The sequence below is a fragment of the Aptenodytes patagonicus genome, chromosome 10 (genome assembly GCF_965638725.1).
Source record: "Aptenodytes patagonicus chromosome 10, bAptPat1.pri.cur, whole genome shotgun sequence".
Taxonomy (NCBI): domain Eukaryota; kingdom Metazoa; phylum Chordata; class Aves; order Sphenisciformes; family Spheniscidae; genus Aptenodytes; species Aptenodytes patagonicus.
Window position 1 is genome coordinate 21,154,433 of NC_134958.1, and position 25,456 is coordinate 21,179,888.

A 25,456-nucleotide genomic window follows, 5' to 3' on the forward strand; every position below is an offset into this window, starting at 1 on the left:
GCTGCCTCACCTCTTTCAGTTATATAGTTGCCGTCTTCCACTAGTAGGTGAAGCAGTTCCAGGTGTCTCATCGTTTTGTCATGCTATTTTGGCAGTCGTTCACACCCTACACTACTTGAGCAAATACTGCTCGTGGACCATAGAGAACAGCCTGTTTCTGCTCGTTCCTTCCCCGGCCCAGCAAAACCTTCTCTCGGATGAATTCCTCCGCAGTGCTGCTGCATATCTTACTGCTTCCCATCGCTCTCGCTTTCCAGGGAAGATTGTAGAACCATCCTTGTTCACCACAGGTTAGGATGGGTTTTCACATGGGGAAGAGCTGCCTCACTCTTTCCATTCTACATTCTCAACTCTCAACTATTGGATCTTCATCACCAGATTTGTCACCAGATTTCCTGGGGGTAAGACGTGGCACTTAGGGGCATGGTTTAGTGGTGGGCTTGGCAGTGTTAGGTTTACAGTTGGACTCGATGATCTTAAAGGTCTTTTCCAACCTAAATGGTTCCATGATTCTATGATTCCTCCTGGTGCATCTAGCAAGAGGATCTGAGTCACCATCCATAGACATTTTTCTAAGGTTGCCATTTCCAGAGGAAATAAGAGGGAGATGCTTTTTCTTTCTGCTTACTGTCGGTTCCTTAATTTACTATCAATACTGTTTGGGCATCGTTATAGCTAAGGACTTTTAAATGGAAAGTTTCTCTTCTGGAAAAGGAAGTGCAGGGTAACATTGCTGTATATTTGAAGAGATGGGTTTATTTTTAGGAAAGGAGGAAGATTAAGTCTTCTGGATCCTGCAAATGCCAAGGTGGCAGAAATAAGAAAAAAAAAAAAGTTTAAAAAAAAAACAGGGAAACTATGAAGAATGAAGTATTTCTCAAGACAACTCCCTTTCTGGAGCTGAAACTAAAATACACTGACAGCAGAAAACACCATGTAGAATTTAAATAATATAAGCAATCTGCCCCTCTTGTAAAAGCTGGTCTCCCCTACTTACCCATACGAGCTTCCTACACGCCGCCAGCTGCAAATGTAGTTGTACTCCTGATCCCATTTGACGGCACATACTGAGCAGGGGGGACTTCATCTCATTGTAAATCACCATAAAGTACTTAAGCAGTGTTCCACAGTACTGTGCAGTACCGTACTTTTTATTTGTGTCTACATTTTATATGCACGAATAGTTGCTTTCAGTTGTATATTTGTGGTGGTTTTTTTTAAACTCCTTGCTTTCAGCAATGTGGAATATAATGAGAGATAACTGGAATTGTTTCTAGCCTTTTATGCCCAAAGTAGCTGAGACTCCCATATGACTAAGATGAGTTTGTTAATTGTCAGTTTGCTTTAATGTAATCATTCAGAAACTTAATCTGTTGTTGAAATATTTATTCTGCTGTTGTTATTCCATTACTCTTTATTGTTTTTTATTCATAAGAAACTATTCAAGGTAAATATACACACACACACACACACACATATTTTATATTTTACATACACATATATTTTTTTTATTTATAGATAGATAAGCAACGTAAACCGATGACGTTAGTAAGGCCATTGCATAATAACATGAAAGTAGGCAGCGAGGCAGCTCTCCCAATCTTGTGTGCAAGCGGTCACACGCTGCCAGGACAATCTGTGATTGTCCTCAGCACTCAAAGGGATCTGAGTGAGTGCATTACAGGCTTTCCTTTTCAGGTGTTCGGTGTTGGCCTTTGCTGATACAAAGAGTAGTCTGTATCTCTTTGCTAAATTGGTTTGAAAGCAACTGATCGGTTTGAAAACAGTGCCCTGGTACATTCTGTTAGTTGACAGGCAGATGGCCAGGGCAGTAAATGTATGCAATCCTAAAGGAGACTTGACTTGAGCCTTGCCATAAGACATGAAAAGCAGATGAATAACTTTTCCAAGTTGTTTTCTGTCTTCAGGGCAAAGGATCTTGGCATTTGGTGCAGACTTTAGAGAGAGCCAAAGGAAAGGAGAGCACCCCAGTCCCCCATGCATTGCACAGAGCGTGGTCTTGTGTTTTTGCCAGGTGATGAGGAGGGACGACCCCCACGTGCAGAACACGCCCTCGTCCAGGCCAAACTGTAGTTCTGTTTTCCTCATTTCTCTGCTTAGAATTAGGCTCTGTTAAATATGATGAAAGTGCATTACCAGAAATAGAGATATGCAGGTATTTTCTGACTGTAGCTGAAGGTTCCATGCCTGAACAAGAACCTGTATCTATACAGGCTGGCAGGCTTGGTGGCATTTAGAGTATAAATTATGCATGATTGAAATGAAGTGTATTTTAGTAGCAGATAGCTGAAAAGCCTTGCAATGTTCTCCTAATTCAGTGGCATTGCCTTGAGCTACTCTGAGGCCTCTTTTTTAAACTCAGACATTAGCACAAAGCCACACCTCTGACTGCAGGCATTTAAAGATCAACAAGGGCCAAAAAAGCTTTTAAGATCCAATGAAACAAGGAAAACAACCATGCTGCCTTTCAGTGTCAGGTTAGATTGCCTTCTTATGAGTGCAGCTATTTCAGGTACAGAGTGCTTAGTGGTTTGGGTCTTGTTGTGTGGAGAAAGTGTTCCCCAGAAAACATCTGTTTCTTTCACCTGCAAACCGCAATGTGCTGTGAAAAGGCAGGACTGTAGCCACAGAGACCCAGGGGGATGAAGGAAATCTGGCTCAAAGGGATGAGCATGGTTTCCTGAAACATGGTATCAAAAAGAGCACTTAAAAGGAGAGCATGCTTTTAGAGCACACGATACACCACAAATTGGGCAGGTCAGGTTGCTTGGAAGCTTGAAATTCTTCCTGGATTGCCGATACTGTTTTCTTAGCAGCGATACTTGCGTGCTGCTCAGAATTGCAACAAGAGGAGTTTGTTATTTTCTTTTTCGGCAACTGTAAAATGTTCTGCTTTTCTGTAAGGTAACGGGAAATCCCACCGTCATCTGCAGCATCTAAAATCTGTATATGCAACGTAGCTGCTGCTTTCCCTTTTGCGGTCATGTCTTCATTTTTACCTCACCATTATTGAAGTTCAGGTGCAGCTCTCATGTATGTACTACAAGTGTAGTGCTACACCCTTGACTTGTAAAAATCTTTCTTTACAGTATATTTTAAGCCAACAGATAATGTAATGTTAATATGCTATATCTGACATGTATATGTAATATACAACAAAATAACTCTCTCTATTCATTCTGAATGGATAAAAGAAGACGTTATTTTAGAAGTAGGGACTTACACATTAAAACTACATTTTAGTTTTACATCTAGATTTACAACTGCTAGAGAGCTCGCTTGTCTGGCTGGTCTTTTGTTTCCCACAGCAGCGCTTGTGCTGAGCTGGAGAGGCATTTCCACTTGTTTTGGTAAACTCGTGTGGCTTTTATTGGCCTTGTCATCCAAGGCAGAACAGGGGAAGTTCTAGCCATTCTTCTGGAAACATACTGGACAGTGTTTCCTCTTTTTTTTTTAGGTCAACTGCGTTTCACAGGAACAAGTTAAAAACACTATAAAAGGAAAGAGAGAGTGCAGAACCACAGGGAAGCCGCTCAGGAGCAATGGTTATGGCGTTGCTGTTCAGCATGGCAGCAGCATAGGTCCCAGGAAGGGATTGCAAATGAAAATGAGGAGCGGTGTTGGGCCACATGGAAAAAAAAAAAAAAAATTGAAAGAAAATAGAAGTATCCCTATAGGAGAAATAAAACCTGTCCTCCCAGTGCCCCTACCTGGAGAGCTCCTTGGCAGAATAAGGGGCTGGCTGCAGACTGGTAGGGAGTGGGGGGTGCTTGGGCTCTCCCAGGGGCGCGGGGTCTCACCAGGGAGAGACTAATGTGAACGTGAGTGAGAAGGCAGCTCAGGTCACAAGTGGTACGCAGTGCCTCCCTTTCTGAAGAGTAACCGTGTGGAAGGAGGCACTTAGGGACATGGTTTAGTGGGTGGTGGTGTTGGGTTGACGGTTGGACTCGATGATCTTAGAGGTCTTTTCCAACCTCAATGATTCTATGATTCTATGACTCGGTGGTGTAAGTGTACCTGCTCTGGGCATACAGGGCAGAGGAGAGCCTTTCATGGGGTGGAATTTCAACCATTTAATCAAATAAATAGTCTTCTAATGGCTGCCTTTTTGTTCTTTCAGAGGATGACATGAATAATTACATCAGTCGATACCGCAGTGAGCCTAGCAGTGGTAAGTAAGTTTTGCTTGAAAATGTAAATGTGAACTGCATTTTTGCCATGCACCGTAAACCAGGTGCATGTGCCATAAACCAGGTGAGACTGAACAATGATGTAGATCCATCCTGGAAATGAAACCCACCGTGCCATCTTTTGGGTTGCTCCATGGAAGTTTGTCCCCCAGTAGTAATTCTCTAAAGGTTGAAGAGCCCCAGGTTTGCTCCTGCTGAAGGCACTCATAATAGTTTGGTGATCTGGGAGAGGTTAATTCCCCCTAGCTAGGCTGTCCAGTCTGCGGAGCGGTTCGAATGGGCCCGAGAATGAACAGCGTGGACAAAATAAATGAAGAGAAAAGCAGCGGGGAGTTGGCTTAGCCCAGCACCATGCTGGGAACCTTTCAGAAAGGTTGAACTGAATGGTAGGAAACCTCAGTGGCAGGCACGGTCTGTGACCTGAGGTCAGGCTTCAAATGGATGTCCCCGGGCAGGCGTCCCGCCGGCACGGAGGGCTCTCTGCATGCGGTCGGGGCTGGGCAGGCCCCGCGCTGCGGGTCAGCCCCAGCCCAGGGCCGAGGGGCCTTGCGGTGCTCGGGCGGCTGGGCACCGCCTGCCTGGCACGGGGCTGCCGTTGCTGGGAGGAGGCTGAGCAGGCACGGTAAGCCAGGTGGGGCAGGGGGTGTACACCCCCCCCCCCCCTTACGTATATAAAATTTCATATAGATATAAAAAAAAGTGGGTGGGTATAATGTATTCTATATGTATAGCCTCATATATACACACCCATATATATGTGGGGATATATTAAAAAAAGTGTCTGCATATACACGTACATATAACATATAGAAAGTATGTATATATGTGTATACACTTATAATATATGCATATATCCCATATGTACATCCCTATATATCGTATGTATACACACAGTGAAATATAGACATATCTAAAAAGATACATACATCTATATAAGGATGTGTCTGTATATACATACATATTATATGTATAAAATTGTGTGTATATGTGTATGCATATAAATCTATAATGTATTATATATGTATATCCCACATATATACACACAAACCAATATACATACATAGATATACATACATATATATAAAACAACATAAGTAAAAATACATGTTTGTACATATGTGTATAATGTATCTTATATGTATCTCCAAACATACATACATCCCTATATATATATGAGAGAAGGTTTATATATGTATAAAGGTATGTGTGTGACTGTGGATATACATAAAGATATATGTATATGTCTATATACATATAAAGATGTGTGTAAGAGGCTGTGTCTATACATATTTTATCTAAATACTTATATTAAATCTATAAAAATATATAAAGATATATGTAAAGGGGTGGGGGGGTGTGAGAGAGAAGGAGAGATGGTCTCTGAATATAACTATATATATTAGAGGCATAAAAAATGTATCTATGTATAATGTATTACATAGTTATACCCCCATATATACATACACACATATATACATTTCTATATAAAGGTAAGCATTATATATACTTTATGTACTCTCTATATATATAGATAGATGTATATGTAACATAAGAATAAATAAATGTGAGTTGTAAATATATATATACACACGTATAATGTATTATATCTGTAGATGCATCCCTACATTGATATACATGGAGAGATATATATATGCTTATTAAAGTTGTGTCTGTGTATATACATACATATTTTGTATGTATTCTGTATTATATAAAATATGAATGTATGTGTGTATGTGTATATATAGAGGTATGATGTCTTATTTATCTATATCCCCATATATATACATGGATATATTTATATATTAAGATATGGATATGTCTGTGTGCATATGAATATATGTCTACATATGTTTGTATATATGTAAAGATCTGCAAAGGTGTTTGTGCGTGATTGTGTATATATATATTTTTTATATGTATTATAAAATATGAATGTGTATGTGCATATGTAGATATAATGTATGTAATATCTTTATCCATATATATACATGAATATATATATAAAGATATGTCTGTGTATGTATACATATGTAAGTCTATATAAGATACATAAAGGGTTGTGTGTATGTGTGAATAACTGCATATTCATAGATACGTTATATATAATAAATATTTAAAGGTGTGTGTGTGTGACTATATACTTACAGATTTTGTATGTATTCTGTAGTATGTATAAAGTATGTATGCATATATAGGTATAATGTAGATCTGTATATATGTGTGTGAAAGACTATCTACACACATAAATTATATATCTCTATAAAAAATATGTATGTGCATACACATATAGGTATACAGTATTATTTTTATTTGTGTATATCCCTCTATATACATCCCCATTATATACATGGCTATATATAAAGATGTATGAGTCGATACACAGGTGTATGTATGTTTAAAAGGATAGATGAGGGAGAGGTGTGAGTGACTGTGTGTATATACATACAATTTTGTGTGTGTTCATGTATAGGTATAATGTATTAATTACATATGTATATCCCCATATCTACATTCCCTATGTATACATACACAGTGAGATATACATTTCTATATAAAGGTAAGCATTATATATACTTTATGTACTCTCTATATATGGGGCTCATATATACACACATATATATATTCCCCATATCTATATGGATAAACCTCTATACAAAGATTATGTGTATATTAAATAGGGGGGTGGGGGTGTGTGAGTGTGTCTATGTATACCTATGTATTATATAATATGTGTGTGTGCATATATATGTAGATATACAGTATTATTTATAGATGAATACCCCTCTACATCTCCGTAATATACATGGAAATGCATAAAAAGGGAGGTGTGTGTTCACATATAGGTATGATGTTCTTATCTGTGTATACCCCAATATATACACAGAAAGCGTGCACATGTATTCTGTTTAAAGGTAGATAATTATATGTGTATATATACATACATTTATATATAAAGGGGTGTGTGTGTGTGTGTTCTGTTTACCAATAGATAATCATATGTATTTAAAGGGGGGACTATGTACTATAGAGTATGTGTGTGTATACATAGAAAAATGTACATATATAGGTATAATGTATTACATATGGGGCTTGTATATACACACAGACATATATTCCCTGTATCTATACGGATAAATCTCTATATAAAGATTATATGTATATAAAATGGGGGGGGGAGAGACTGTGTATATACACCTATGTATTTTATATAATATGTATGTGTGTGCACATATATATAGGTGTACAGTATTATTTATAGCTGTATATACATCCCCGTTATATACATATGAAGATATATAAAAAGGTGTGTGTGTGTGTATGTAATTTAAATCTATATAAATAAGGGGTGGGTGTTCATGTATAGGTATGATGTAGTACATATGTATATATACACACACATATATAAAAACAGTAGGGTTGCGTTTGTAGTCTGTTTTAACAGTAGGTAGTTAAGTGTATGTAAAGGGGGGACTGTGTACTAGGTAGTGTATATACACAGTGTCTGTGTGTCCATCAGTAGGTATAATGTATTATATATGCAGCTCCTTATACATATACACACATATTCCCCGTATCTATATGAATAAATCTTTATATAAAGAATGTGTGTGTGTATATACCTACATAGTATATATACTGTGTGTATATATAAAGTGTGTACATGTAATAGATGTATGCAATACTATTGATATATTAATAGCCCTCTCTATACACCCTCATTATATACATGATATATAAAAGATGTGTGTGTCTAGACACAAAGATATATATATATTTTACAAGCTACATAAATAAAAGGTTTTGCGGGGATGTGTTTATGTATAGCTATATTTCCATATATGTATACCGCTTTATATACATTCTCACTTTTCACATTTATATATAAAGGGGTGTGTGTAAAGCTAGATAATGTGTAATTATAGACCTGTGTATATACACACAGGCATTTTATATAATACGTACACACATCTGGAGGTATATGGTATTATATGTAGATGCCCATTTTATATCTATGGCGCGGTACCTCTCTCTCCATAAAGATGTGCATCTCTCTCTACAGCTGTGTATATAAAAACAGCTGTGTAAGTGAAGGGGGTGTGTGGTACAGTAGCTATTTATTTTATATACATATGAACTAGACCCTGAAAAGCTACACCAGGGTGTCACCGACAACAGAGGGGGCAGAGGCACAGTGGGGGGTGTTTCCCACCCAGCTGCCACAGGCCCCAGCTCTCAAGATGCTCATGGGGCCCCCCCCCCCGCCCAGCTGGGCTTTCAGCTGCCTCTCTGTGCTCTGTTCCCTGCAGACAGCGGTGTCCCTGAGGCAGCAATCTGTGTGGTCACCACCGCCGCCATCGACGTCCATCGCCCCAACATCTCTTCTGACCTCTTCACAGTGGAGGTGCCGATGCGCCTGGGCAGCACGGGGATGTCTGCCAGCATCACGTCGGGCAGCGCCTCACGCTCGACCGTCAGCTCGGGCACCCAGGCCTGCAGCGAGAGCAGCCAGGCGCTCGGCTCCTCCCCGGACTGCAGCACGGCCTGCGAGGATGCTGCGGAGGCTGGCACCGGCCCGCAGGCTGACATTGCGCCCACTGGGCAGCGGGTGGCCCACGCCGTGGTGCAGGAGCTGCTGTCGTCCCTGTCGGAAGAGGCCTGCCTGGCGCAGAAGGGGCTGGATCCTGTCAACCTGAAGCTGCCCAGCCCAGCGGGCTCAGTGGGGGCCAGCCCCGCTCTGGGCCACCGGCTGAGCATCTACAACCGCAGGAACCAGGACAGCCTCGACGTCTTCCAGCTCAAGCCACTCATCGACTGCCCCCAGGGTGCCCCGATGATTGATGACAAGTATGGGGCGCTGGGGCCCCCGGAGCCACGGCTGGGCAGGGTTCCCGAGGCATAGGGACAGCCTGGGGGAATGGGGACAGCTGTGGGGACACACTCACCGCACTGGGTCACAAAGCTGCCACAGGCAAGGTGGCAGTGCTGGAGACAACCTGTGGTATCTCCTGCAATGGCCACCAGCCTGGGGCCAAGCCAGCATCACCTCTGCCCACCAGTGCCTGTGGCACATGACAGACCTGCCCTGCCACCAGCTCTGGGCCAGCTGGGACCTACGCTGTCCTCTGGGGCACGATGGACCTTCCAGCAGTCTTAGGCCAACATGGACCCACAGTGCCTGGGGGGACAGACAGACTGTGGACCTGTCCTGCCACCTATGGTGGCAAGGAACACCATGGATCCTTCCACCAGTCCAGGGCCAGCACAGGCCCACAGTGCCCAGGGGCAGGACAGAGCTGCTGGACAGCTTGGGCCCAGCCTGCCCCCCGGGCCTGACCCTACCCAGGAGCTGAGCGCAGCTGGGAGGGGAGTGGGGATGGGAATAAACACTGACAAACACTTACTGCCTCCTGCCTTGTATCCCTCTTGCATTCCCTTTCCATCCTTCCCTTCCTTTCTTCCACCCCACCACCACCACTCTCTGCCGTCCCATTGCCCACCAAAAAAAAACCAACAGCGCAGTGACCCCACCTCTTTCCAGTACAATCCTTTATTTGCCCTTAGTTCCCCACCCCACACCCCAGCTGCAGCGCAGGGCCCATCACCATTGCTCATTTCTTCTTCAGGAGCTCAGTCATCTCCGGCACCGCCTGCAAACACCAGTGCTGGGGTAGCGCGTGCTCTCCCTCTGACACCCCCCTCAAACTCTCCATGTGCAGCACCCAACCCCCAGTTACACTCCCCACCCTCCCACCCCTCATGCCCAGCACACCACTCCAGGGGCTGTGGGCCACCCCAGCTCACAGCACTCCCACCCTTCTCTCCTGCTGAATAAAGCCTCTTAATTATTTAAGAGAGCTACATTTCCATTAGGTGGAAATAATGCATTCGTACAAAATTTATTAAGGAAATTGTCTACATGGTGTTTCTTCAGAATGTGACTTTGTCTCTGGCTTATGAAAAGGCCCGTGCTCACCGCTGAGCCAGCGGGCATTAGTTCAGGAATGGCATTAAGTGCTGGCAGAGTTTCTGCCCACGCCTCTCCACAGAGCCACTACAAGCTCCCGCCAGTCACACGTGTGGACGTGCGCACCGGCAGCTCGCACATGCAAGCCGTAGGCCCTTGGACATGGGCTAGCTCACAGCTCCGCTTTCCCAGGAAGAACTACGGGTTCCTCATGGGTGGCAGCAAGGCAGCAAGCCCAGGCAAAAATTTGGAACTCCTCCTGGCACCGCTGTACTTTCATACTTTGTAAAGCTTAAAAATACATGTAAGCACCTATGTGCAGTTATTTCTCAAAATGGTTCCTATTCAGGAAACTAGACTAGAGGCAGGCTGGCTGACACCCACCCAACACACAGGATAGCTTCTATTGCAGGGATTGAGTTTTGAGCATGAAAATAATGAAATCGTAAAGCAAATTCTTCAACAAAACAACCCAAAGCAAACACCCTCACACAGACATCTTTCTTTAACACCTGCTAGATTCTATTATCTAAGCTATCATTAGATCCCTGAAACAGTAATGCCGGGCATCTCCAAGTTTAGCCTCACCTGAAATAAGTCTGCCACCAGTCCGTAGTCTGCCACTTGGAAAATTGGAGCTTCTGGATCCTTGTTAATAGCAACAATGGTCTGCAAGCAACAGTAAAGCACCATGTGAATATGAATATATAGATATAGATTGACCTCTAGGGCCGGATTACAGGGACAGGCCTTATCTACGAAACATGGGCTAAATTCTCTCCAAGCCCCTAGAAGCAGAAGATACGGATCGCAGCATTTAACAAACATTTTTCCTTTTCACCTCAAAAACAAGCAAACACCCCCTCCCTGCTCACTGCGTACATCAGGGCTGTCCTTCCCTGTTGAAAAAGAGTCTAGGAAAAAAATTACCACAAAAGATTATCTGCAAGATCTAAGCCGTACCGTTACAGAAATACCTGAGAGGCAGCATTTCTAACAGGTACACTAAAGCCACGCCTAAAGGCCTCTGTACTTACTATGGGACATATCGTTTAGTTTGTCACACCGTAGAAAAACGCACATGATCGAAATCCCTACACGACGGTCCAGAAAATGTCTGTCTTGGTTTAAACTCTGCTATACAGGTAAATCGTTCTGTAAATGTCCGTGAGCTTCCAGCAAAATAAGCATGGGTGTCCACACCAAAATCTACAACAGGCTGGGGAGCACTCCATGAAGGAGCGGGGGGGGAAACAAACTGACAACAGCTCATAAAACGAGCCTTACACCAAGCAGGGGTCTAAACCACAGCACTCCGATGCTGCCCTTCCACCTACACGCTGCCAGTGCGAACTCTGATTCGAGGCAACAGGCCTCCTCGGGACAGCTCTAACCCAACCCTTCTTTGATACACTTACCTGCCCTTCCCAGGTAGCCACAGATCACGTGTCTCTGTTTTACTCCCTCCACTGAATGTACTTGTCCAACAAAACTAATGGCTCAGTAGCATATGCCCAGTGGCAGTAACTCAACGATACAAGTTTGCAAATCCTGTGTTTTTAGGCCCACAGAAATGTTTTTTTCTTCACAGGTCATTTATATCCTGTGACTCACGATAAAGAAGGACCACATCATATGTGCAAGAAGGAAGTACCTACAGCAGAGCGCTGCTGCCGCCCTCTTGCCAGCTCATAAGCAAAGACCTGCAAGTATTCCAGTAATGCTTCCCCTGAAATATTTTTCCCAAAGTTTTATTGTTTTTATTCCAGTTACCCCATTTGCAAATGCAAGCCTCCACTGACAATTCTACAGCGCAGGAAGCAAAACCCAGGCTGTGATACCCGAGGATATTCGCTCAGTAAAGACTTTCTCTAACTACTCTAAGGCCCTACCATGCTTTGCAGAACCTATCAGTACTTAAAGGGGGCTCATAAAAAAGATGGGGACAAACTTTTTAGCAGGGCCTGTTGCGACAGGACAAGGGGGAATGGCTTTAAACTAAAGGGGGGTAGATTTAGACTTGATATAAGGAAGAAATGTTTTAGGCTGAGGGTGGTGAAACACTGGCACAGGTTGCCCAGAGAGGTGGTGGATGCCCCATCCCTGGAAACATTCCAGGTCAGGTTGGACGGGGCTCTGAGCGACCTGGTCTAGTTGAAGATGTCCCTGCCCACAGCAGGGGGGTTGGACTAGATGGCCTTTAGAGGGCCCTTCCAACCCAAACTATTCTACGATTCTATAACCGTTCACAGGGGCATGAGGCCACAGGGGTGACACACGCTGAGGGCCAGCAGATAGTGACACCTTGAGGGCTGCCGGCTCTGTCCTTACCACAGAAATAATTAACACCAGTTGCTTGCAAAACCGTCTCAAGCGTTAGTTTGGCAGCCTAGTCCTTCCTGTCTCCATTAGCTGAAGTAACTTTTTAGTGAGGTCTGGTTCTCTACCTCATCGCTAAATCAGACTTTCCATGGTAAGAAGCAAAAGCAGCACCTTGCTTGCAACAGGACTTCGCAAGTTAAGTCTCTTAGAAAGAAAAGATGCTGTAACTACCTCATGAGGGAATTAAAAAAGGAAAGAAAGCAATGACGACTCTCCAGGTCTCCTCAAAAGCTGCATTTTCTACCTTGCTGTAAAAGGGCAAATAAATTACACCTTTCACTTGGTAGAAAGCATCTGCCGACTTTGGAAAACGTATTCTGAAGCGTACGAGTTCACAATGCCAGGTAATTCACAGCGCCAAGGGAAGATGGGGGACACTCCAGAGAGTTCCCATGGCTGCATAATGCTTTATGTTTGTAAAAATTGGATCTTTTCAGTAACTACAACACCTATACACTTTGGCTGAAAGGAAAGCAGAACACATTTCAAACACAAGTAAAACTGGATTTTACAATACACATGTTTGTTTACACTAGAAAAACTATGATATATGGGAGAAATGAAACTCTTAAGTATGCATCTCGTATCGACAAATTTAATCTGTCGTTATTTCCTATAAAATAATGCCTCAAAATATCAAACGTGGCATTGGAAAAGCCAAAAAAGCAGAGGTTTTGCTGTTACAGTACAGGACAATATTGCTGCTCAATATTTTTATATCAAAGGAAATTCTGGCACTTAAAGTAATAGGCTCCCCGTACTGCAGGGAGTCTTAACTGAGATAAGGCAGGAGATAAATACAAACAGGGTCAGATCAAGTTTTAAGCAGCTTTAAATACACAGTTCTCAGTCAACGGCTGATACTAATCCCACCCGCCCATCCTCTCCCTCACCCAAAAGCACAGTTGGAGACTAAACACCTCGAAACAAAGACACTCTTAATACTGTGGCCCATCAGCTACTAGCAGAGTCCAGAGGGAGCCGAGGACGACCGTGGTAGTACCGCACCAGTGCTGCTCTCGCAGGCTCTCCCGCTGTCTGACTGTCCCTGTTGTCTCCCCGTTGCTGCGCTGAGTAGGAGAGACTACGGCGACGCTGTTCCACTAAGACCAGTGAGAGTACACTGTGCTACAGATGCTATTATTCACTTCTCAATAGTGACCCTCATCCCTGCCCATCACTCATCCTTAATTTCTAATTTCGGTTGGTTTTTCTCCACTGTGTTGACTAATGCTAGCACCACTTGAGTCCCTGATTTTAGAAGACTGAGGCCCCAAAAAGGGTCCTGTATCCCAAATCCAGCTTACATGATTTTCCAAAAAAATTATTTAAATAATACTTGCAAAAAGAACTAAATTGTAAGAAAACACAGCTCATCCTACCACGCAGGCTGGCTTGTGAGGACAATTACCAGTCACATAAACTCACTAGTCCGCCACTGGTTAAACACAAGGATCTGCCTGTAAAGTTTCGCAAACCGTTTCCTCAGTTTGATAAGCTAGTCAAAGTTCTGGGTTTGGTTTCTGCCAGAAAGCGTAAGTTCACTCCCTGGAAACAGAAAAAAATATATATATATCCTTTTTCTAAAATTACTTGCGGGGAGGCAGGCCAACCTCCAGTTTTTGATGTTTGGCATTTGATAGTATGATTCAGCAGGTGCTTCTGCTCCACCTTCCAAACACTGCGCTGTGGACCAAACTGGCAATTCCAATTCCGGATTATTTGCTTTGGCTACTAAAGAGTTAAACCTGTTAAAGTTTTACTGCCGTTTTATAATAGGTTTCCATTTGAATGGCTAAACGCAGGAATGTCAGAGACATCTTTTACTTTATGGAATAGTAAGTTCATAATTCAAATTGCACATTGTTATGCATGAATTAATACGTCATACTCTGAAATAAACGCAAATGGAGCTATTGTATAGAATTCAGGCATATGTGGGTTTGGTTGTTGGGGTTTTTTTAAATAAACAAAGTCAATTAGCTGCTTCTACTTACCACGTTGGGTTGCAGTGCAATGGTTTTTCTACTGTGTTAGATGTTTTCCCACAGTATCTTTCTTTGGCCGGGCTTGGAGGGTTAGCGTGTTTTAAAGAAGCAGACAAACTGGCCATTTTGACATTAAAAAAAAATTGGAAAACTGGCTAAAGTACTGATGTAAAAGCAAGGAAGTCAACTCATTTCCTTCCTCAAAAGTCTTTTCTAGCACACCCATCTTTATATACCTTGCTGTCTTTCATCCCAGCCAAGTGTTGGATTGCTCCAGATATTCCCACGGCAATATAAAGTTCCTAGAAGAAAACAAAAATGAGACGTTTTTGGTACCCACGACATCGTTTCAGTAAGCTCTCACAAACCTTACTCAAAATCAATTACACGCAGTAGTTTTTACATTACAGTAGATTTCAATATTAAAGGCAGCTGATGATTGGTTCCCTTCCCCACTTGGGGATGCAATGTAGCTGTATAAGGAGAATCCCAAAGGAGCATCTGGCAAAGACAGATGAGGAAAAAAGAAAAAAGAAAAAGAGATCTGCATCACACATAAGACACTGCTCAGCTAGAGGACAGGGCAATCAGTGTTACCCATGACCCTGGAGATTCCTAACGCAAATATTAAGCAAGATAACCCACAAATGGATAATGCGGTTGCCTAAAGAGAAAACCTAGGCTTTTTGGTTTGAAGCCTCTATGATCCTTTAAATAAGACAGAACACGCAAAGCTGAAATTCAGGTGTTTAAACCTTTACAAAGTTCCCTATATGACAGGATGAAACATTTCAGATACTGAAGTGGGCTACTGCACTATACACTTGTAGCCCGTTTCTATGATTTACCCCAAGCCTCAGTGTTCATACGCCCCAAAGCTTTTCTTCCCCCATTCACTATCAACTCCTACACAGGATGAGTAAAGAAGTGCTTCCCAGGTAGGCACCGACATGGAGCAGGTCTTTACACTTTGGGGCGCCCCATCTAGCATCTCTAAAGAGACTTACGTTCAAAACAGATGAAAATTTATAGGCAAATAGTTCTGTATCGACAGTTTTAATTCACAGCAGAAAAGTTGGTTTTTTTTCCCTCGGGCCGAAAGTCATCCAGGCTATAATCTATCCAAAACCAAGTATTATTTTCAGCTCCATGACAGTCTTCCCACCACCACAAGTCCAAGTAGCCGTCAAACCTGCACTGTTTAGCTACCTAATTTTACAGAAGAAAAACGAAGAAAGTACTTTTCACCAACTCATTCAATAGGAGGAAACTGTAACACACAAAACTAGTTAGGGGATCATCTGTCAAAACCAATTGGAAGGTGGTATTTATACCTGCTTAGAAAAGACGCAACCTCAAATACTAACAGAATTTCTCTTTTAAAAATACCAAGGTTAGTCCATATTTAAGAACTTACAAATCTAATTCAAGAAATTATTTTTGGGGCCAGGGAGGGTAAGAGGGTCAAAAAATCTTACCCCTGCGCAACTGAAGATGTGCATTACAGTTAAGTGGCTTTGACCATGACGGAACAAAGCACAGCTGTGGAACAGGCACAGAACTACAGAGGAGGCTGGCAAATGAAGGTGTTCAAATACAGAGACCGCACAGACCGCTTTTTTCATACAGGCCTGATAGTCATTATATCAATTAAAGAAAAAAAGATGATCGCTTTCCGATGTTTCTACAGCTACACATTTCACCTACTATATCGGTTTTTAAATAGGAATAGGTGAAGAAAATTTATGAAGCTTTTCTACACTTTCCTACGAAAGCCATCTCCTGTAAAAATTGAAGGGGAGGGAAAACAGAGCAGGAACAAAGCATTTCCCATTAAAAGGGCTTGCTTTGAAATTGAAACACAGAATCTAGTCTATGCGTCTCCACAAGAACACACAGCTGTTGAAGACACTCAGAAATTTCTTAGCCTCAGTAGCTTTTTACTGAGTAGATTACTACTGGAGGTCAATCCATTTTAACCACAGCTGCAATGTAATATAATATGTTCATGTAAGAACTCACGGTAAGAATACAATATTTTAATTATACCAAATAAAAGAACAGATGTTACAGCAGAAATTATTCTAACATCATATAGTCTTTAATACAAGCTCTTTTTAAAAACACATTACTGTAATTTGATTTTTTTTAGAGCAATTCATTAAGTGCCAGTCATCTAGACTACCAGATACTCTTATCAGTCTGTTTAACATTGTGAAGTTCAGTCTTTGGAAAGAATCCAGCTAACCAGGAGCCAGATGCCTATGTATATATTCCATTAAAATATCTAGGAAAGACAAGGATGTTTCATTAAAAGGACATTTGTAAATCACCAGGCTCGTCTAAAAAGCCTTTATTATGCATCTAAGCCATGACCTTCTAGGTTATGTGCTTTTGGCTCTCTGGCTAAGATAACTGGTCCATTCAGTAGGCTGTCACACTGGTGATGGTAGATCACCTCAGTAATGTTTTCATACAAAGAACACACAGGACAACATGTTTCTTATCAGTAGTTCCACACTGTAAAATAGATTTGACTGCTTAAATCTTAGTTTAAATCTATTCTACAATTTAGTAGGAGGGAAACAAAGGACCCCCAAGGTCTGAATGATAAAGATTCACGACTGTTCAGTGCTCTCCAAGGAGAGAATTCAACTGGTCATCCCGAGAGGTCATAAAAGACTCAGAAATTCGTACCTCTACGTTATTTTCAGAGTAATACCCTTGTTTTGATTTTTTCCCTGAAATCATTAACTTCTGTCATGCCTTTTGCTGAGTCCTATCATTCCTACTGTGTTAGTGTTCAAAGTCCCAGGTCAGGACTGTAGCCCCAAAGTAAGTAAGGGAGGAAAATGGAAAGCAGATCAGTACCACTGAGCAGCGTCACTTCCAATTGTGTTACGCGACACACCTGTCATCGCAGCACGTTAAGGTCTGGAAGGAGATCTCCGTTCTTCAGAGCTCATCTATGTGGGAGACCCACGCCAAGGCACAAAACAGCATGAAGCAGAGTCTGGATCACACCTCTCAGGTGCCAACAAAGATGGCTCTACACCAACTTCAAGTTCCTGCTTTTTGGATCCCTGGAAGCTGCTCTAATTACTGCTGTCAGGCGGCTGACCCACAGCCTACAATTACAGGCACTTACATCAAAGTCCAGAACATGGAGCGGCATTTATCAACTCCCTGGCGCTTGTGCACAGGCAGGTTTTCACTGAAGGGCTGCTGCCAGCACTGTGCCACATGAGAACGGTGTAACAGAACAGCACACAGGTTCTGTACCAAGGGGCTCACTGCACTGTCTGACACAAACCAAGTCCCAAAAAGCAACTGAAGTCAAGGAAAGTGAAAGTTTTGGTGGTATAAGGGCACGACATCAGATTAGACAATTGTCTTACCTCACAGTAACTTAATTTCACACAGGAAATAATTACTGTACGTACGTCACAGCCATGCCACAAATCTTTATTTTTCATGAAGTGGATAGCGGACATCAGCACAAGGGAAGGGACACCAGAGAAGAGAGCTAATGGTGAAAAAGAACACAATGGAGGAAACACACAGCACAGGAAGACAAATGGACCGAATAGCCTAAGAGCGTACGAAGCGGAGGGCAGGGAGGCACAATCAGGAAGTACTTAGATTGAAGATGTGCTATTGCAGAAAGGGCTTGGTATGTCAGTAATGGGAACATGCGAAGGTGGGCGCATCAGCACGTAACATGGCCATTAGGCTTCTCACAAGGGCTGCAGCAGCAGCCAAAGCTGATTCTGCCAGCAAACTGGCACAAAGGCCAAGGGTGTTTTAATTTGTCCTGCCACACAATATCCCACAAGACTCCAGGGGGAGCCAGGACCCTGACAGAGACCTCAAAGTTTGTAAGTGCAGATTTGCATCGCAACCACCCTAAAAAGAAACACAACTCCGAGTCCCAAATTTATCCTATTCAAAGGCAAGATTCCAAATCAAGAATCCAACTTCTCATTTGCTATTTAAAGTCTTAATCTAGTCTTGTATTGTTTTTTCAACAAACATGACTGTGCTATGTCTTGTGGACATAATCATGCTAATCATTGAAATGAAAAAATCCCCCTTAGCCATCCCCTAAACTCCTCTTTCTGCTTTAAACGTACCCAACTTACATATTAGCATCTACAGCAAGTCCATGAGACTCCACGTGCACGAATTTGCACAACCAGATCCAGAATCCATATAGGCAGTTACATGCTGTTTGGATAAATGTCACAAGAGTGCTGTATATGGATGATTGTAATTACCAATATACCAATGCAGTTATTTTCCTGTGCATACTGACTCTTCCAATTATTTATAGAATAATTTGTGGCATATAATATTACTTCATTTTTACTTATGAGAATATTTGAAAATGCCTTAGGCTGCCTTGGGGCAGTTAAGGTACATTTGCTTAAGAGAACCACAAGAACAATTTTTAGTTGCAGCTTACAGTGACTTTGAATGCTGCTATAAGAGACTGCTGTGCATCCACAGGTGCAACACAAGATGAGGTAGTTACTTTGCAAGCATGCCGTCAGCTACTATTGATTTTTATGCCAATTTTTGAATTACACTGAAAACCTTCAGTGTACCTCAATTTATCATGCTACCAGTGGCATGCTTTTAAACAGGCTGGTTTAATAAACCTCTTTGGCACACGTACTCTTTTTAAAGGCAGCTCAGATATTTTATTTTCTTTGCAAGAGTGAAAGGACAATGAAATTAGAGAGAAATCTTTGTAATGAAAATTGCTTCATACAAGAGATTCCTTCCAATTACAAGCTATTAACCCAATAAAATATTTTCTGGCTTGACACCAGTTCACATATATTACACTGTATATCAAACAATTATCCAGTACGTACTACTTCGATGCAGTTGAATATGTTCCATTCAAGAAGCACACATTACTGAACTATATCCCAAATACAGTTTCTTTTTCACTTTAAGAATCTTTGATCAGCAAGCTATGTAATTACTCTTAAGTGTGGTTGGGGTGTCTGCTGGAGTGCAGGGCCATACAGCAGGTTTTTTTTTTTCTCTCTCTAGGGAAAAGCACATCAATTGCTTTCAGCTAAATGCACTCACATATGAATATTTTAGTACAATTTAATGTTTCTGCACCAACCCCAAAGGAGCAGAGCATCAATTTGCGAACATAGTTTTCTTGGAGTTAAAAGCTACGCTGGATAATGCAGGATGAAAGGGGTTGTCAATCCTTAGCTTTTTAGCAAGTCAGAGAAAGGTAGTCTGTAAATTCAGTCCCAGCTGCATACAAACAGCTCAGTAAAGTTTGCCACTATAAAGCTCCTTTTCAACAATAGTGAATTATCAGAGGAGATATTCCAAAATCAATTTCCCAAGCACGGTCAGTTTTCCCAACGCTATTCCCATCTGCTAGCTACCTAACAGCTTCAACCATTTATACAATGAAAAGTGCACCTGCTGCTCTATTAATAAAACCCACAAACGTAACATACAAATAACACATTCCTACAAAGAAGCTAGCTGAAGGTAGGAGAAATTAAGTGATGTACCATGTGTTTGAATAGAGAAACTTTAGCATCTCAATATTCTCTTGTATGTGTAACAAATTAGGAAGTAATGAAGATCTTATCATTGATAAGCAAGGAGTAGAACATTTTTAAAGTGAGTACAATCAAGATGACAGGAGTGACACTTCTCATGAAGCTAAGGGAATTAATTAGTTCATTCTGTTGTTAGTAATTTTAGGTAAGAGCCAGAGAACAAAAAGGAGCAGAAATACTGGAATAAAATACACCTTGTTTCACTTTCCCTACACTTCCCTGCAAGAGAGTGAAGGGAAACAAAACTTAACAGATAGGCTAACCTGAGCAAGCAAATGATCCCTAAGAAGGTAGTGGGAAGTAACACTGAAGAAGAGTTAGTATCCACTTATTATGCAATGAAATCATGAGTCACTCATGCATTTTAGAGAAAACAAAACCAGGCTAGGTGAAGTATTTGATTGCTTTGCCACCGAATACAAAGAAATACAAACTATAGGAATAATGTAAATAATGTGACATTGTCTTTCTCCCTTCCTGCTACTCCCAAAGCAAGAAGATGACTACTAAGTGCTGAAAAGCCACTCACTGCAGTAAAAAGGACTGCCTAGTAAAATACTGGGGCGTAGACAAGCTCAGAAAGCGTCCCATCCTCTTGTAAAAGCAGCGAAGCAACAAGAATTCCACTGCTCTGTAGAAGACCATTCTGCACCTTCATGTATCTCTCCGCCAGGAAACGCTTCCTTGCCATTCAGCTTTCCTTTTCCCGCTTCTAATGTCATCCCACTCCTTCATTTTCTACCTAGTATAACACCTTAAGTTGTTCCCGTTCTTCCACGGCTTTGGTGCCTTTCAACTGAACCAGCATCTCACTCTTCAGCATCTCAACTGAAGCTGCACCTCTTTAACATGCCCCTTTTTCCCTCGTTATTACTGTCAATTCCTGACAGTAGTAAATCTGCCTCCCTTTTGAAGTTCCTGCAATCCATTACATCCAGAGAGACCCTCTGGTATGAAATCGAAGCTTAAGCACTGAAGCTAAGCAGGTCAGCAAGTTTACTCCCGAGGATCATAGCGGAACTACACTGAATTCCCATCTGCCTTCCCCACCCGAGGTTTCTCAGCACATGCAATATCCAAATGCATCTGCCTTCTGTGCAATCGTATCACATTTCCAGCACAACCGTCTAATCGCCTGTTAGTACTTTGTGCCCAATGTTGAAAGTAACAAGACAGCAGCAACTGAACACCTAAAAAAAAAAAAGGAGTTCTGCCTGGCTGCGCTTTCCCTGCTGGATGGACCCTCTGTACTGTACCCTCCTCAAGAAGAAAACCTCGCAATAAAGTCTGAGATGGTGAAGGTGAGGCTTTCTAGCCGTAGTCCACCGATGGCTAACCTCAGATGAACACCTTGAGTCCTACAATTGTGAAATACTGGTCTGGCCACGTCTTCCCTATTGCCAGCTAGGAAAACGTATAAAGAAAGCTAAAGCAGTTGTAGAACTGGACGCTGAAACAGTCTGAAGAACAGACTTCAATAGAGGAAAATAAAATAAATTTAAAAAGCGTGAAGTGAACATTTAAACTCTGAAGAGATTAAACTAGAAGGATGCCTTTCCAGCAGCAGTAGATCCTTCACAAGGTCAGAGGATAACAAAATAAACAGCCTAAAACGACACATACTTTTTGAAAAAAAGCAACTCTCAGTGCCACTGAGGTTTTGTTTGTTTTCTGGGGGGAAGAAGTTGAGAGCGAGATAATCCCAGTACAACCCCATCTTCCTTCAAATGCTAAAGGGAGAATATAATTAGAATAGGACACAAGGGAAAACTTGGGAGACCATGGGAACAATGTGGGTGTCCAAACATAGCTGCCTAGTGGCACTGTAGACAGTGTAGGATTTCCCACCTGAATGCTGCTCCAGAAGGAAGTCTCCAGGTCCCACACAGTAACTACCAGCCCTGTGAATGTACTTTTTATACCCCAGGTGGCTAAAATGGCATTAGACACGAATTTGCAGGCATTCAGTCATCTCCTATATGCCCCTTCCTCGCAAATCTGTACTGCAAAGGTCACAGTTCAGAAACTAGCAGAAGCTACTTAAGGCTTATAGCAGTTGCTTTCCTTTTCTCACAACAGTCAGAATTTTTTTGTTTAAATATTAGACAAATTACACAAGTTCATGAGAAAGATTACATACTTGTTTGTATGTTAGAAGTGTTGCTAATTATACCTAGGGTAAGAAAAGCTAATACTGAACTAATAAATGAAGCATTCATGTTCCATTTAAAAAAGTTTTAAATACCTGAAAAACAGTATTTACCTTCTTTCTTCTCCTCCCCGCTTTTGTTCTTGTTTGTTTCTTTTTTTTGTGAACAAGATAGAAAGAACTGGGAAGACTTTTACTGTCAAAACTAACGCCCCGGACTATTTGAAATTTCTTATCTAAAAATAGCAGTTACTCTGGGGTGGTGGTGGCAGGCTTGATTTGTGCAGGGAATTTAGTATTTTCTAACTGGATATACTTAACTAATACTTAACGATAGGCACTCATGGGAAGGGTATTTTTATCGAAAACCAACTAATTTGAACATTCTTACAAGGACTTTTTTCTCCAACAGAAACTACATACAGTGCTTAATCCAAGAACTGAATTTCATTTTTCTGCAGAACACCTGCATATAAGAAATAGTGGAAAACAACTGGCTTCTAATTTAAAAAAATACGCTCCTAAATGGTTGTCACTGATTAAAGACATTGAATATACTAAATTACTTTTTTAATTAGGAAGGTAACATTTTATATTTTAATATATCCACTTATGCCTAAAAATTTCCTTCCTTCCATCTCATCAAATAATACAAATCAGCCTTCTCTTTCATAAGACAGAATGTTCAAACAGGAGCTGCAATCACCTGAAATCAACAGGTAAAAAAAGCTACTAACAGAAACAAAAATAATACACCAAAGATTTTAACATTTGGAATAAAATCATACAAAAGAAAAATTACCAAAGATCCAGTCAAAAAACAACAAAATGCATAAATTCCAACATGAACAAAAGCTCGAAGTTAAGCGATCCAAGGCTATTTTGGAAGTGTAGATGTACTGTTTAGAACTAATTCTCAAACAGAAAGAAGGTGAAATTTGTACTCCTTAATTAACTGAATTCTTTCATTACTTAAGCAAAATGAACTACAATTGTTTCTTGACTGGCAGTTTGTTCATGTATGAATACATCAGCATTTCAGGGAAGCCGCTGTGGCTGTGAGGTTCTCACATCCTGTGATGCACTGTCTGGGCTGCACTCTTAAAAACTGAAGCCAGTCACGGAATTACTGGAAGACCAGTGACGAAAATTACCCTTCCTTCACCAAATCCACAAAGGCACAAGGGAAGAAATAAGCAAATCTTTTAGATTATTACCTTCTTACCCAATGATCAGCACAGAAACACTCCCCAGCAGTCATATGCAAAAAGCAGCAGTAGAAGCACCTCCCCTCTTCCTGAGCTTGTAACTAACTCTTCTCCCTCTGTAGTCTCAAAAATGACCTGACTCCAGAGTCCTTTAAAAACAATGCATTCCAATCCTCCACTGAGACTGGGCAAGAGACTATTAATAGAAGAGTAAGAGCATACACTAAGATACTTTCCCATCAGAAACTAACAGCTGCACAGGAGAGCAAGTATGTCTCAAACTCCAACAGTTTTTTGTATCCAAGATTCTTCCCTGGCTTAAAACCCACAAGTCCAGGAGGGCATGCAGCATGTCAGCTGGAGTTCAAAACTAAACACAAAACTCAGGTCTCAGCTAATATAACTAACCAATGTACAAAGCTGCTTTGCAATTTTCCAGATAAAATGTCACGAGCTCTCCCTAAACTAGTGATATCAAGCATACCTCATAGGAAGAGAAAGCAGCCATCTTCTAGAGGATTGTTAAAATAGCCAGTATAATCAAGAAAGTTCAGTTCTACTCCTTCTTCAAGCGAACTCTATCTTCCACTGCACAGAATAATTGTCTAGCTAAAGTACCAAAAAGACAGTGAAGTAGAATTAGGAACGTGAAGTTAAGAATTTGCAGCTTTAAACTGCCTCATATTTAAGATACCTATCCAGCACATGGAAAAATTAATTCCTCTAGTCAGCAACTCTGAAGGCTCAGTATCAATTCAACTTGCATTTCCATTACAATTAACATATTTTCCATACTTCTAAGCCACTGTATGCTGCCCTTGCGTGTATTTTAAGATCCAGAAGAAATATTTGAACAATTTGAAAGAAGGGGCATATAATTTTCAGTACTCTGCATAACTCACTACTTAATAAGTATTTGTTAAGAAGGGAGATGAGAGAGAAATGCATCAACCTGCTGACAAAAAGATGTAGCACTATGCAATTGTGCCAGTTAGGATCGTTTATTGACACAACAGTTAAACATCTGACTGACTAATGGCTATTTTAACAATCCTCTAGAAGATGACAATGATGACATTGAAGCGATCCTATGATGTGGCTGTATGTTCTTATGACTTTCACATGTTGCTATGAGCCATCTGTGGCAAGTTCTAGCACTGTATCTTCATCAAAAACTAGCCTTTTTTGTTTCAACATAATTGTTTATATGCCCTTGACTCTGGAAAGAATGTTCATTGTTGAGCCTCAAGACACAAACCAGAGCTGAGCTGTCTTCAAATTAGCATTTTCCACTTCATTAATGGATATTTGGGTAGTGAAGAACTAAGGATGGTCAGTCTCATCTCATGCCCTTTCAAAGTACGCAGTTAAATGACACTCAGCTTACTCCCTGGTTTTCGAAGGTCTGGGTACACAACAACCAACTAAAGATTGCCTCCTTATGACAACCAACTCTGCCTTCTTTGAAACCTGCAATTTCCATATATGTTGCAGTTGCACTTACTGAATTAGCGCCGATTAGCTTGCTGAGACTTATAGCTGCAATACACTGGACCTTATGCCTACTGTGGGATCAAAAGAAAGTACATTATATTTAAATACAAATGTTCCCTTAGCAAAGAGGAAGTATTACGCTGGGGGCTACAGCTCTCCTGCACTATGACCAAAAAAATAACAATGACATACTATGCACAAAAGAAAGACATCACCAGAAAGAAGAGTTAGGGTTGCATTTATAATCTGCAAAGCCTCACAATTTCCTTGCATAGCAGAGGTTAATATCACTGCTATCAAGATTTTGGAAGGACACAATATGCAACCAGATGGACTTCAAGTCTTATCAAAAGGTCTATTTCACAGAAGCTGTTTTTTGTAGCAGTTGGTTATCATATAGATTTACAGGTTAAACATTAGTGTGCCTAGAAACAGCTCCACTTAGCCCGTCAG

At 41.4% G+C, this 25,456-nt stretch overlaps 2 protein-coding genes across 3 annotated transcripts in view; one reads left to right on the forward strand and one right to left on the reverse strand.

Annotated features, from left to right (window-relative positions):
* Positions 1–9,725, forward strand: part of TMEM266 (transmembrane protein 266) — an 89,272-nt gene extending 79,547 nt beyond the window's left edge. For both annotated transcript variants that reach the window (XM_076348446.1, XM_076348445.1), the window contains exons 11-12: positions 4,142–4,192; positions 8,522–9,725. In XM_076348446.1, coding sequence (XP_076204561.1) covers positions 4,142–4,192; positions 8,522–9,114 — 644 coding nt within the window. In that variant the 3' untranslated portion in view covers positions 9,115–9,725. The remainder of the gene's footprint in view (positions 1–4,141; positions 4,193–8,521) is intronic.
* A 19-nt stretch (positions 9,726–9,744) lies between these two features.
* Positions 9,745–25,456, reverse strand: part of ETFA (electron transfer flavoprotein subunit alpha) — a 33,104-nt gene continuing 17,392 nt past the window's right edge. The window contains exons 10-12 of the mRNA XM_076348447.1: positions 14,786–14,851; positions 10,768–10,848; positions 9,745–9,862 (exon numbers count right to left, since the gene is read on the reverse strand). Of these exons, the coding sequence (XP_076204562.1) occupies positions 9,824–9,862; positions 10,768–10,848; positions 14,786–14,851 (186 nt within the window). The 3' untranslated portion in view covers positions 9,745–9,823. The remainder of the gene's footprint in view (positions 9,863–10,767; positions 10,849–14,785; positions 14,852–25,456) is intronic.